Source organism: Dipodomys merriami, unplaced genomic scaffold, assembly GCF_024711535.1.
Source record: "Dipodomys merriami isolate MVZ:Mamm:240054 unplaced genomic scaffold, mDipMer1.0.p SCAF_7, whole genome shotgun sequence".
NCBI classification, from domain to species: Eukaryota; Metazoa; Chordata; class Mammalia; order Rodentia; family Heteromyidae; genus Dipodomys; species Dipodomys merriami.
The window spans coordinates 67,473,197-67,487,220 of NW_027206290.1; the positions used below are offsets into that span (position 1 = coordinate 67,473,197).

Consider the following 14,024-nt stretch of genomic DNA (forward strand, 5'->3'; position numbering starts at 1 on the left):
TATGAGGCATCAGCACCACAAAGTGAACTTTTATTCACCTGTGATTTAGACTTTTCCAAGCCATTCTTTTTTCTCATTCATCTTCTCTACTTTTCCTTCCCTCCCTCCCTCCCTCCCTCCTTCCTTTCCTCCTGTCTTTCCTCTCTCCCTCCTGTCCTTCTCCCCTCCCTCCCTCTTTTTCTCTCTCCCTCCCCCCTTCTTGCTTGCCTGCTTACTTTTACATAGATACTTCAGACTACTCCCTGAGCCTTTCCATTCTGTCCTGAAGTATGTTGATCTCAAGCCAGATGCTCAATGTCTCGGAGCGCTGGGCTTCCTTGCTGCAGGCTTTAATTGGTTCCATGCTGTTTAGTGTTCATGTATTTCCTCACTGAGGCATGGATTGTCTTTGGAATCACCTGCCTGTACATAATGAGGACTGGGTTCATTACCAAAAGGGCTCATTACTAGAAGTACTTGGGTATCCTTTATCTGAAATGTTTGGGATCAGAAGTGATTCAGAGTTCAGTTTTTTTTTGGGGGGAGGGTAGATTTAGGGATATTTACATGTATATGATATCTAGGGGATGGGACTCAAGTTGAAACAAAATTTGTTAGCCTGAAGATAATTTAATTATTTATTTTTGAGTCTAGGTCTATGTACTGCAGGTTGTCCTCAAAATCAAGTCTCTTGAGTTCAGGGACTATAGATATGTACCACCATACCTGGCTTGGAAATAGTTTATTTATGCTGGTATTACGGCTTGAACTCAGGGCTTTGGTGTTGTCCCTTTGCATTTTTTTCTCACTCAAGGTTGATATTCTGCCACTTGAGCCACAGCTTCAGGCTTTTTGCTGATTAATTGGACATAAGAGTGTCAAGGACTTTCCAACCTGGACTGGCTTTGACTTGAGATCCTCAGATCTCAGTCTCCTGAGTAGCTAGCTAGTACAGGCATGAACAAACTGCTCCTGGCAAGACAGATCATTTTTGGTTGCCAGTTCTTATTTTTTCAAGTGCACATGCCCAATACACATCTGTTTTAGTCCTTAACTTTGTTTTTGTTTATGTGGTTCTGAGGGGTAGTACCCAGAACCTCATGTATGTTAGGCAAGCACTCTACCACTAACCCACATTCCCAGCCGTGGTTGCCTGTTTTTTTTTTTTTTTTTTTTTCTTACTGCAATCAGGAACATGAGGCCAGATGTAGAAGTTTTTTACTTGTGGTGATAGATTGGCACTCAAAATTTTTTGAATTTTGGAGTATTTCAGATTTGGGATTTTCAGATTGGACATACTTAACCTGTATTAGCATGTTTACACTTTACTAACCATTTCATTGGGTTCAGTGTGGAAGTTCTGGAAAATGTGTCAGCACATATGGCCCAAAGGGACAAATCTGCTGTTAGCTTGTTTTGTTGGATTCAAGAAAAAGTAAATGATGGCCTCACACCTACATGTTTAGGAGACTAAATCTGGCGAACTGAGGCTCAAAGCCAGCCTAAGGAAGAAGACTCTTTTGTGATTCCATCTCCAAATCAACCAGCAAAAAGCTAGAATGGAGACATGGCTCAAATAATAGAGCACCAGCCTAGCAAGCAAGCCAAGCAAGCATAAGGCCCTTGTGTGCAAATGATCAAGCAAGCCAATGAGGCCCTGGTTCAGATACCAATCCTGGCAAAACCAACAATAACAACAACAACAACAACAACAAACCCACAAGTATAAAAAACATGGGGCTGGGCATAGTGCTATGTGCCTCTAATCTTTAATACCAGCTATGTGGGAGGTGGAGTTAGGGGGATCATAATCCAAGGCTGGTGTAGGCAAAAGTGGAAGATTTTTTTTTTTTTTTTTTTGTCAGTCATGGGGCCTGAACTCTGGGCCTGGGCGCTGGCCCTCAGCTCTTCAGCTCAAGACTAGTGCTCTACCACTTGAGCCAAGCACCACTTCCAGCTTATGTGGTGTTAAAGGAATCAAACCCCAAACCCAGGGCCTCATGTATGAAAGGCAAGAAAAGAGAGAGATCTTGTCTGAAAAACATAAACTGAGCTGGGAGCTGGTGGGTCACGCCTGTAATCCTAGCTACTCAGGAGGCTGAGATCTGAGGATCACAGTTCAAAGCCAGACCCAGAGGAAAGTCCAAGAGACTCTTATCTCCAATAAACCACCAGAAAACAGGAAGTGGTGCTGCTGCTCAAGTGGTAGAGTGCTTGCCTTGAGCTGAAGAGCTGAGGGACAGCGCCCAGGCCAAGTTCAAGGCCACAACTGACAAAAAAAAAAAAAAACAAAACAAAACAACAACAACAAAAAGCACAAACTGAAAGCTATAAAGGACTGAGTGGGGGAGACTTCACAGTCCCCGGAGGTTAACAGTAATCCAGGGCTCAGATGCAGTGGTATAGAGGTTGACTGGAAAATGTGGCCTAGTACTTGTGGACTTCATGGCTAGAGAGTTTGGAGGGTATTCATAAGTCATTGTGTAGATGGAGTGTGGAAGCAAAAAGCAAAAAATAAGAACCAGTTAGAGGTGTCAAATTCAAGTTGATCAGTAGACAGGACTGAAGGTGCTAGAAGATTAAAATCTAGAGAAGCTTTGAATGAAATGATGAGTGGTTTGTCTCAGATCAGATTCTTGATTGACCATCCAACAGTTTAATTGGAGACTAATCTGGAGGTGGTTGATGTGCAAGACAGACTGACGAATGTGTTCCTACTGAGAAAACAGCCCATATGGGTAGCGGTTCTGAGGAGGCTGTGGGTTTCCTGGGTGCTTCAGGCTTTAAGTCAAGTGGCTCCTGAGACATTTTTTTCTCATTTGGTGTAGAAAAGATGATTCACTTTTGAGAAAGGATATATACAAAACCACCTGATATTTTTTTCATTTGGCCAAGCCCACAGCTGTCATTTTGGTGGAACTTGAACCAGAATTTTTGCTTTGGGCAAGATTAATGAGATTGTAAATAAAAGGTACAATTTAAAATCCTCAGCTTCAGAGAAGGAAATTGTACAAAACCACCACAAGATGGCCACATTTTACACTCATTTTGTGAGTGAGAAAATTCTCATCAAATTTGAAAGGGGTTGGGCCACTGCTGGCTCATACCTGTAATCCTGGCTACTCTGAAGGCTGAGATCTGAGGATCATGATTTGAAGCCAGCCTAGGCAGAAAGTATCTGAGACTCTTTTTTTTTTTTTTGGGGTCTGGTCGTGGGGCCTGAACTCTGGGCCTGGGTGCTGTTCCTCCGCTCTTCAGCTCAAGGCTAGCGACGCCACTTCTGGCTTTTTTTTCCTTTTTGTTTATATGGTGCTGAGGAATCAAACCCAGGGCCTCAGGCATGCAAGGCAAGCTCTCTACCACTGAGCCACCTTCCCAGCCCCATATTTGAGACTCTTATCTCTGATTAACCAGCAAAAAGCTGGACTGGAAGCTGGGTGCTGGTGGCTCACGCCTGTAATCCTAGCTACTTAGGAGGCTGAGATCTGATGACTGCAGTTCAAAACCAGCCTGGGCAGGAAAGTCCATAAGACTCTTATCTCCAGTAAACCACCAGAAAACTGGAAGTGCACTGTGGCTCAAGTGATAGAGTGCTAGCCGTAAGCTAATGAGTTCAGGGACAGCACCCCAGACCAGAGTTCAAGTTCCACGACCAAAAAAAAAAAAAAAAAAAGCTGGTCTGAAGGTGGAGCTAAAGTGGTAGAGTACCAGCTATGGGTGGGAAAAAGCTGAGTGAGAGCTGGAGGCCCTGAGTTCCAGCCTTAGTATCTGCACATGATGTGTGTGTGTGTATTCGCATGTGTGTGCACACACATGTGCATGTGTACACACACAAAGTTGAAAGGGCTTCCAGCAATTCCTGAAACCTTTCTCAAATATGGAAAGAAAATGCCACAGCATTGGTTTGTAATGAGTTATACGTATATACATCTTACACAGACACAGAAGAAGGAGAAGCCTTTTGGGTAGGTCATCACCCAGTGGTCTTTTTCTTTTGGGCATTGAAGACCTGGCAGTTTCTGAGGCCCAGACATTAATGAGGAGTATAGGGTAAGTGTATTGTTAAAACCTGAAACAGGTTATTTCTTTTTCTTTCTTTCTTTTTTTTTTTTTTAATCAGTCGTGGGGCTTGAACTCTGGGCCTGGGCGCTGTCCCTGTGCCCTTCAGCTCAAGGCAAGCACTCTACTACTTGAGCCACAGTGCCACTTCCAGTTTTCTAGTGGTTTATTGGAGATAAGAGTCTCATGGACTTTCCTGCTGGGTTTGGTTTTGAACTGAGATCCACAGATCTCAGCCTCCTGAGTAGTGAGGATTATAGGCATGAGCCACTGGTGCGCAGCTTGAAACAGATTATTTCTATGCCTATGACAATATCTGTTATATGTTGAATACTTATAATGTTAGGATTTTTTTTTTTTTTTGCTGGTTGTGGGGCCTGAACTCTGGGTCTGGGCACTGTCCCTCAGCTTTCAGTTCAAAGCTAGCACTCTACCACTTGAGCCACAGCACCACTTCTGGCTTTTTCCTTTTTCCTTTTTTTTTTTTTTTTTTTTTTTGGGTCCAGTCATGGGCCTGAACTCTGGGCCTAGGTGCTGTCCCTCAGCTCTTCAGCTCAAGGCTAGCGCTCTACCACTTGAGCCACAGCACCACTTCTGGCTTTTTTCTTTTTGCTTATGTGGTGCTGAGGAATTGAACCCAGGGCCTCATGCCTGCAAGGCAAGCGCTCTACCACTGAGCCACCTTCCCAGCCCACTTCTGGCTTTTTCTGCTTATGTGGTGCTGAGGAATTGAACCCAGGGCCTCATGCATGCAAGGCAAGCACTCTACCACTGAGCCACCTTCCCAGCCCTAATGTTAGGATTTTTGTAGTTTTACCCAAATTGTTAAATCTTCATGATGCAATTTGGAAGTTGTTTTTTTGTTTTGTTGTATTAGGGGTTGAACTCAAGGCCTCATGCTTTCTAGGCATGTGTGGTATCATTTGAGCTAAGCTCCTGTAGGAGTTAGCCTGGGAAAGCAAGAATGGGTTCACAATACATAACAAGTACATTACTTTATATAAAAATATGTTTCATTATGCCAGGCTCTGGCGGTTCATGCCTGTAATCCCAGCTACTCAGGAGGCTAAGGATTGCAGTTGGAAACCAGCCTAGGTAAGACAGTTCATGAAACTCTTATCTACAATTATTTTTAAAAAAATCTGGAATTGAGCTTTGGCTCATGTGCTAGAGAAATAGCCTTAAGCAGAAAAGCTAGCTACTCAGGCTCTGAGTTCAAGCCCCAGGACCAACTCTGGAAAAAAAACAAACAAACAATAAAGCTTCATTAGAAGAGGGAGTATGTTTGAATTGTGCTCAATGTTTAGGCACATTGGTAACCATCTGAGACATAGCATAATAACTGGCAAGCAGGTTCCCCGTGTCTTCCCTTCCCTGGGACTGGCATTATTCCCAGACAGGACGATATTGAAGGGGTGGCTCTTCATGGAGTTTCCAGAGCTGACTGGCTAGATTAGAGTAACTATATTCCTGTGATGAAGTCTCAGCTGGGTAAGCATATAGACACCAGTGTGTTTGCTCTCAGAAGGAGGCCTATGATGACATTCAGGCAGCATTGGATTGGGGGCTTGCTGGGGCCTTGTGGAAATGATTCATCACTACCTCTCTAATTCTCCTGGAGATGGACTATGGTAAAGAATTTTATCCGGTTTCTACTGGTCATATGGCTCCATTCCCAGGCCATATCAGGTTGTATGTGAAATGTGACTCTAAATTGAGAAGGAACTGGAACTTGAACATCATTTATTACAAAATCTTACTAATCTCTTCCTTAGAGCTTTGCCTGACTTTCAGAGTGTAGGAGATGCCTTCGAGAGCCTGCAGGACCCTGAGTGATGGCTGTAATCACACTGACCAAGGGAGAGGATTCCTTTTTTTTGGCTGGTCATGGGGCCTGAACTCTGGGCCTGGGCACTGTCCCTCAGCTCTTCAACTCAAGGCTGATGCTCTACTGAAGCCATAGTGCCACTTCTGGCTTTTTCTGCTTATGTGGTCTGAGGAATCGAACCCAGGGCCTCATGCATGCAAGGCAAGCATTCTACCACTGAACCACCTTTCTAGCCCGAGAGGATTCCTTTTAGAATGCTCAAGAGACATTCTTGTCAGAGTAAGATGGCCGCCCCTTGCTGCTGAAGTCACACTAGCAGCACAAGCAGACGAAAGGAAGAAGCCAGTTGTAAGATGGCTTGGGGGCAGTAGGAGAGCCTTAGACTCCTGCCCTGCTAAGTCCTTGCCCCTGCTGGCAGTCTCTTTAATGGTGTGACTGTCTGACTAAATGCCCACTAGGAGACATTCTGCATAGAACTAAATGGATATATCATCAGAAAGAAGGTTCGTGTGTTGTGCTTTCTCAAACTCTGCAAAGACGTCACCTTCGAGATTTCTTGTCCAGTAAGCAGGTTATCAAATTCTTTTTTAAAACTTGCTGCATTGAAAATACTTTTCTGTTCTGAGCAGCTTTTAAGTTTCCCTCAGTTAGATCAGGAGAACTTGTTTCTTAGTCTTGCTGCTGAGGCTCCAGTGAATGTCTGGTGCTTCGTTGGCCTTAGCTTTCCTCAGGCTGGATGTTGGGCATCACTCTCCTTCTCACTTACTATGTAGAGAATTGGACTTCTTTGCCTTTATTTCCATTGCGTCTTGGATCTTTTATTTAAACCACCTCACCTCCTTTGGGGAAAGGTGATAGTGAGAAAGGGAAGCCCTTTTGCATTGCCTCCAGGTTATGCAGAAACCAGGGTCCCAACATGTGCTCTATGAAGTCTGAGAGGGGAGTCATCCTGACCCCACCCCACTCCTCTGTAAGTCTGGAGCTGAGGGAAACCACTAGCCAGTGAGCCCCAAAGCTGCCCTAACCAAGACATTGGCAAGAGCAGTTAGTGCAAGGAAGGCTTCTGCTCCAACCCTTTCCCACAAGCCAGGGGAAGCCTTTGTTCTTCTCTTTTAATGGCTGAGACCAAGTAAGTAATCAAAAACTACTCATCCTAAATAAGAGGAAAGAGACCATGCCTGTTTGAGAAAGGCAAGGAGAACACCAGTTTGGGATGTGTGAAAGGGTGGGAGCTGAGGATCAGTCCCAGGACCTATGTTCCATAAGTCCCAATTGTCAGCGGGGAGTCCTTTGAATACTCTTTCCAGTGGCTGACCTGAAGGGGTGCGTTTGAGGCTGGGATTGTCCAGCATCTGGTTTGACTCCCAGAGACTGAGAACCTGGAGGCCTGGAGGCCGGCTGTGGGATCTTCCTGGCAGAACTGGAGGTTGCAGTATTCCCTGTCTTCTTGTCCAGGGTTTGGCATTGGCTGGCAGAGAGAGGCATGGGCTCTGGAAAATGAAGATAAGAATGAAGATATGGGAGATTCTGCTTAGATTTATTCAATTTCATTTTGAAAAAAAAAATCTAGGTTTAGCCAGACACTGGAGGCTGAAGGCTGAGGATTGCAGTTCAAAGCCAGCCTAGGCAGGAAAGTCTGTGAGGCTCTTATTTCCAATTAACTACCCCAAAGCAGGAAATATTGCTGTGTGTTATAGCTCAAAGTGGTAGAACACTAGCCTTGAGCACCAAAGCTGGATAGTGTCTAGGCCCTGGGTATAAGTCCCAGGACCTGCACAAAAAAAGTAGTAAAAAAAAGAATAAATCAAATGTAATGCCTAAGAAATTGGAACACTTAAATGTTTCATACATATAATCTTAGCTCCGTGGGAGGCTGAAATCTGAGGATCATGATTTGAAGCCAGTGGGCAGGAAAGTCCATGAGACACTTATCTTCAATTAACTACCCAAAAAGTGGAGGTGTGGCTCAATTGGTAGAGTGTCAGCTGTGAGTGGGGAAAACTTAAGGGGCAGCAAGCAGGCCCTTAGTTCAAGCCCCAGTACTGGCATAAGTAAACACTTTGGGGAGTATGTAAGTGTACACAAATGTATTAATTGAAATGGTAGATTCAGGGAAGAACTCAAACAGTATTGTTCCTTAAAAAGGTTAATCAAAGTTCAATAAAAATGTAAGGGAAGGGGCAACATTGAAAGGGGTAACACTGATCAAGATGTACTAATAAACTACTTGGTTGAAGGACAACTCCTTTGTACAACTACTTAAATATTATATATACATATATAATTAAAAAAGAAAAGAATTGAAACATTTGTAAAAAATATTCTAACTCTGAAATTCAGTCATTTCTTGGTATCTTGCTCAGTTTTCAAACCCAGGACCATCATTATCACATGCTGACAATATTTAACTTAAAAGCAGAGGTAGTCTCTGGAAAATGGAACCACCCCAGAGGCTCTTACTTGACCTTTCTTCCCTCCTGAGTTGGAGCTGGTCTGTGATCACTCCCCTTCAAAGCTCTGAGACACTTTTTCTCATGAAAATTCTTATGAGTCCTTTTCTTCTAGATATTCCAGAGTTTCTATTCTTCTTCTTCTTCTTTTTTTTTTTAGAGAGAATACAAGCTTCTACTACCAGTGAGTATTCATTGATGTGTTCTGTGTGTCAGGAATTGGGTTAAGCACTTTCCATGTACTTTCCCCTTTCGTGAAGGAAGTAGGTACTATGTTTAGTCCCATATTAACTTCCCGAGTTCACTTAGCTCATCATCAACATTCTGATTCCAACCCTATATCAATCCAATTTAACATGATATGTTCTTGATAATTTTCCAGGTGGCCTAGTAAAAAGCCATCATTCTGGGAAACAATTTACCTTCTTTAGTAAGTTGCAGCTGAGTGTCATTTTGGTGTTTTGATCTGTTCTCTGAATTGCTAGCTCTGCGTTTGACAGATTTGTGGCTCTTCTCAATTTCACGAAGCTGTAGGAAAAAAACAAAACAAAACAAAACAACAACTCACAAAAAACTTTAGTCCCAGCCACGAACTTAGGTGTCTAAAGCTTAGAACCCAGGGGAGAAGTAGAGAGTAGAGAGTAGAACTATGTTTTCAGTTCTTGCCAATGGTTTTCTGTATATACCTTCCCTTCCTTTTCCTTTTTTGTTTTTGGTGGGGCTTGAACTCGGGGCTGGGCCTGGGTGTTGTCCCTCAGCTCTACCTCTTGAGCCACAGCGCCACTTCTGGTTTTCTGGTGGTTAATTGGAGATAAGAGTCTAATGGACTTTCCTGCCGGGGCTGGATTTGAACCACCATCCTCAGATCTCAGCTTCCTGAGTAGCTAGGATTACAGGCATAAGCCACCAGCACCCAGGCCATCTTATATTATTAGTTTGACTCTGTGGAAATTGTTGTAGGTACTGGCTTTATTATGTATGAGCACTGGCCTAGCCCAATGCATTTCTCCTGTTCTTAAGAAGAATTTCTCATTATTAGTATGAATTCCCACCAAATGGTCACAATATATGTGTATGCTTTGGGATTTAGTTTATTAGAAAGCCATGGAGATCATACAATTGGAACCATAGAGAAAAGTAGGAAGAAACAGAATCATGACAGCTTTCTCCCCTCTAGGTTGAAATTTCCAATTGACTCACTGCTTGGATTTTCTTCCTCAGCTGGGCATTAGCTCGGGAAAGGCCTTTCGAAACTGAGTTCAGGTAGTAGATGGCCAGGCTGCAAGAGAAAAACATGCTGCTTGTAGTCCTGGAATGTTGGAAAATGCTGAGAGCACTTTCCCACAGAAGTCAAGATGGGGTTCTGCTTTTTGGCAGAGTTGAGGGAGGCCCTATATCCCAAATTCTCTTTTCAGCGTGGAGAGGGTCTTGGAAACCACAACTGCTTCTCCAGTTTATTGAATGTGGTCATGACTAACATAATCTCTGTCTCTGAGAGTGCTCATTAAAGGTTGTCAAAAGGAATCACCACTCTTTTGGTAAATCTGAAGGGTGAGGGAGTGGTAGGTTTCTGTCTACAGAAGCTGCTCATGTTTTTGGACACCTGCCCTCCCTGTGCCAGGCTCTGTGCCCTGTGTAGATACACCCCATCCCATATCTCCCTGGTTTTGATGAAAACTGTAGATTGCAAAGGATGACCCCCACATTTACAGGGCATACCTGGGAATTCAGAAAGGTGAAATAATTGTCCAAGGTCATCCCATCCTTCAGTATTCATTGGAATCTTTCTACAATCTTTTTCTACAAAGCTTTTCTACAAAGTTCTTTCTATAATGTTTAAATCCTATGAGAAGAGAGATGTTCCATGATTGCCTAGCAACATAACTGCAGATGCCCTGAAGGTCCTACACAGGAAACATTGGCATGTCTGGACTTAGGACTTTTAGAGTCTAGGTCCCACTGGCTCCCTAGGTAACTGGTGTCCTTTGAGGCTGCAACCTGGGCTTCCTGTAGCTGTGTACTATAGCATCTCGGGGGGGGGAGGTGGGGGGACACAGCCAGAACATCATCTGAGTTGCATGCTCTGCTATTTACCTGTGAATTTTTAGGCCATCCTTATTAGTCATTATCCTCCATGAATCTTAAGCTTAAGCTCTTCTAGCAAGGGTTTTCTGAGCCTTCCTTCTCAAGGTTGGGTGACTGCATTAGTGCTCTATTCAGCTAGAGATGAGGAACTACACTGTTCTTGGAGCAATGCAGGGGGTCTGAGGCTATCATGTGACTCTAGATCAGGGACTCACAGGCCTGTGGACAGATGGTGGGGAAAAGAACAGGCAAAGGAACCGATATCTGCTTTTCTGAGGCCTGCCCTGTGCCAGGCCTCTGAGTCTCTCCCAATTAGCCATTAACCAGAGATTTAACCAGATTTAACAGAAGCTTTAAAACTAGGAGAGCCAGGCATCAGTGAGTGGCTCATGCCTGTAATCCTAGGTACTCAGGAGGTTAAGATCTGAGGATCATAGTTTGAAGCCAGCCTGGGCACAAAAGTCTGTGAGACTCTTATCTTTAATTAACCACACAAAAGCTTGATATGGAAAAGCTCAGGGACAGTGCCCAGGCACTGAGTTCAAGCTCCAGAATTGCTACACACACACACACACACACACACACACACACACACACACACACACACACACACACACACACACACACACACACACACACACACACACACACACACACACACACACACACACACACACACTTGAAAGATCATCAAGCGCCATGCCTTTCCCTTTCCCTTCCTTGTCTCAATTATTAGCCCCCTCTCTGATAAACTGCCCGCACTTGACTTTCTCTCTCTCTCAGGGAACTTGCTTCTGGGGAATCTAGTAGAAGCAGGGAAATAGGAGGACCTGTTCAGGAAGTCTCAGTTGTAAGGGAAGGTTCTAGCCATAGTCCATGGCTAACTTACAACATCAGCAGGATGGCTGGGATGATCAGGCCTGGATTGGCAAGGAAAGCAAAGATCTTGCCTAGGAAGGTTGGGAAATCATTTTCAATGGTCTCCTGGAGGACATCGTACATTCTGTTTTTCCCACTGAAAAGAGGAGTGGACACAAGACAGCCTGTAACAATGATCATAGGGTATACCTGCCCTGTCCACACCCTACAGCTCCAAAGCTACTACTGCTTCCTGGTAGAACCAGATCTCTGCTCCAAATGGACTGCAAGGAAACAATGCCCTAGGGCCTGCCTCTTGGGCCAGGATGTATAGCTGAGTCTGAACCGTAGCTCGCAGCTTCCTACTTCACAACCTCTCAATTTACAATCGTCTTCTTTGTTTGATTCCTCACAAGAAAAAGTGTGTGTGTGTTTTCTTTTGTCTCACATATTCTTTATTATTATTTTTTTTTTGGTACCAGTTCTGGGGTTCGAATTCAAGGCCTAGGTGTTGTCCTGAGCTTTTTTGGCTCAAGGATAGCACTCTACCACTTGAGCCACAGTGCCACTTCTGGCCTTTTCTGAATAGTTTATTGGAGATAAAGAATCCCATGGACTTTCCTACCCATGCTGGCTTTGAACCACGATCCTCAGATCTCAGCCTCCTTAGTATCTAGGATTACAGGTGTGAGCCTCCAGCACCTGTCTTCTTTATTCTTTTAAGAGTTAAGGTCTAGCTATGCTCCCCAGGCTATCCTTAGACTCTTGGACTCAAGTATTCCTCCTAGTTTGGCTTCTCAAATAACTGGGACTATAGGTGTGAGCCACTATATCCAGCTTTCTCATACACTCTAATAGGAGAAAATTTCTTGTGATATAGCTACAACACCAATATAAAGCTTCCTGGCATAGAAAAAGTTCCCCCGAGGCTGATAAAATGAAAACTTTGTATATTGGGTAGCATACAACATTTCCATCCTTGCAGAAAGCTCTACTGAATGGCACTGATGATTTACCCAAAGCTCTATGATCCCTTAACAAGCTGAAACCAGAACTAGAATTCTAAGCCAGGCCCTACGCAGAATGTCTCAAAAGGACCTGCTCCCAACACCTGAGATTCTGTACCTGAATGGACCGCAGTCAAAGGAGGGTGGGAGGGACATGATGGTGTAGGCCACTGGCAGGAGGCTAAGGAAGAGCACTAGCAGCAGCAGGCCCATGTAGAAGTTGTTGGACCGGGAGGCTTTGAACACACGTTCGTGGGGGACGTTGCTGCTCATCACTGCCCAGCACTGGAAGTACATGGAGGTCAGCAAGCGCAGGACATTAATGCCCAGCAGTCCTGGAGCGTAGAAGGAGCCCATCCTTGAAGGGCAGAAATGGGACACCTAGTTGGCCTGGTAATAAGAAAGGTGAAGGACTGCTGATAGAAGGAAATGAGATGGATAGGTTTAGGAGCATGAGACCAAGTTGCTTTTCTGTAGGTCTCAAGATCAGGGGTGTCTCATTTAGTGAGGACATTAGTCACCCAGCCATAGCCACCCAGTCCTCAGGAGAATGATACACTGAGCCTTTCTGGCTTGGGCACTGCTCATGATTTTACTGTACTAACCTATTTCTCCATGGTCTCCATATACAGTTTACCATGGGATAGAGGCTGTCAGGCTTTCTTTAGCATCTCAAGTGTCTTTGGCTCAAGTTATGCAGCCTCCTCTTTCACTCTCTTTCTAAAGAAGGAAGTTCCTTTGTTTAGCTGCCCCCTTCTCTGTTTTTCTGCCTCATTTTCCCTTGTTCCCTCATTCTTTCTTTTCCCTTTCTTTTTTTCTTTCTTCTTTCTTTCCTCTTCTCCCTACTTCCTTCTCTCTCTTCTCTGTCTAGCTTTCAAGTAGCATGTGGATGTCAGAAACTATTCTAGTTCTCATCCAGCTTTGACTTCTATTTTTCATGTCAAAGAGGGAACTCAGAAGCTAAGGTAGTTTATCCAAGCCTATGATTCTAGGCTTTAAAAAAAAAACAACTAACTTTTAATACTAGTTTTTTTGACTCCCCAAATTAGGTGATCTATAGATAAACTGGATAACTCACCAGATCATTCCTTAAACTGGATAACTCACCAGATCATTCCTTGATGACTGGATAACTCACCAGATCATTCCTTGATTGAAGATCAAACCCAGCACATTTCCACTAATATCAAATTCAGCATATGAAGGCTGGGGGGAGTGAGAGAATGAGAGAAATAGGAGAGAGAGAGAGAGAGAGAAAGAGAGAGAAAAAGAGAGAGAGAAAGAGAGAGAAAAAGAGAGAGAGAAAGAGAGAGAAAGAGAATGTTAAGTGGTATCAGCCAGCCAATTGGTTAAACCAATGTCAATCTATCCTAAAGAGGCTGCTACATTGCTGAAAAAGAAGTCTGATGTTCTTTGTCAGATTTTTTGTTTGTTTGTTTGTGCTGATACTAGGGCTTGAACTCAGGGCCTGAGTGCTGAGCTTGAGCTTTTTTGTTCAAGGCTAGCACTTTACCACTTGAGCTACAACTTACATCCAGCTTTTTTTTTTTTTTTTGTAGTTTATTGGAGATAAAAGTCTCATGGACTTTCCTTTCTGGGATGGCTTTGAACCACAATTCTTAGATCTCAGCCTCCTAAATAATTTGGATTATAGATGTAAGCCACCAATGCCCAGCAGGTTTTTTTTTTTTTTTTTTTTTTTTTGTCGGTTGGGGGCTTGAACTTTGGGCTTGGGCGCTGTTCCTGCACTCTTCAGCT

The 14,024-nt window shown here is 43.8% G+C and overlaps 1 protein-coding gene across 1 annotated transcript in view; it reads right to left on the reverse strand.

Moving 5' to 3' along the window:
* Nucleotides 1-7,141: 7,141 nt before the first annotated feature.
* Tmc2 (transmembrane channel like 2) overlaps nucleotides 7,142-14,024 on the reverse strand; it is a 40,357-nt gene continuing 33,474 nt past the window's right edge. Inside the window, exons 15-20 of the mRNA XM_070007510.1 lie at nucleotides 13,405-13,472; nucleotides 12,385-12,624; nucleotides 11,291-11,416; nucleotides 9,517-9,595; nucleotides 8,739-8,844; nucleotides 7,142-7,356 (exon numbers count right to left, since the gene is read on the reverse strand). Coding sequence (XP_069863611.1) covers nucleotides 7,142-7,356; nucleotides 8,739-8,844; nucleotides 9,517-9,595; nucleotides 11,291-11,416; nucleotides 12,385-12,624; nucleotides 13,405-13,472 — 834 coding nt within the window. The remainder of the gene's footprint in view (nucleotides 7,357-8,738; nucleotides 8,845-9,516; nucleotides 9,596-11,290; nucleotides 11,417-12,384; nucleotides 12,625-13,404; nucleotides 13,473-14,024) is intronic.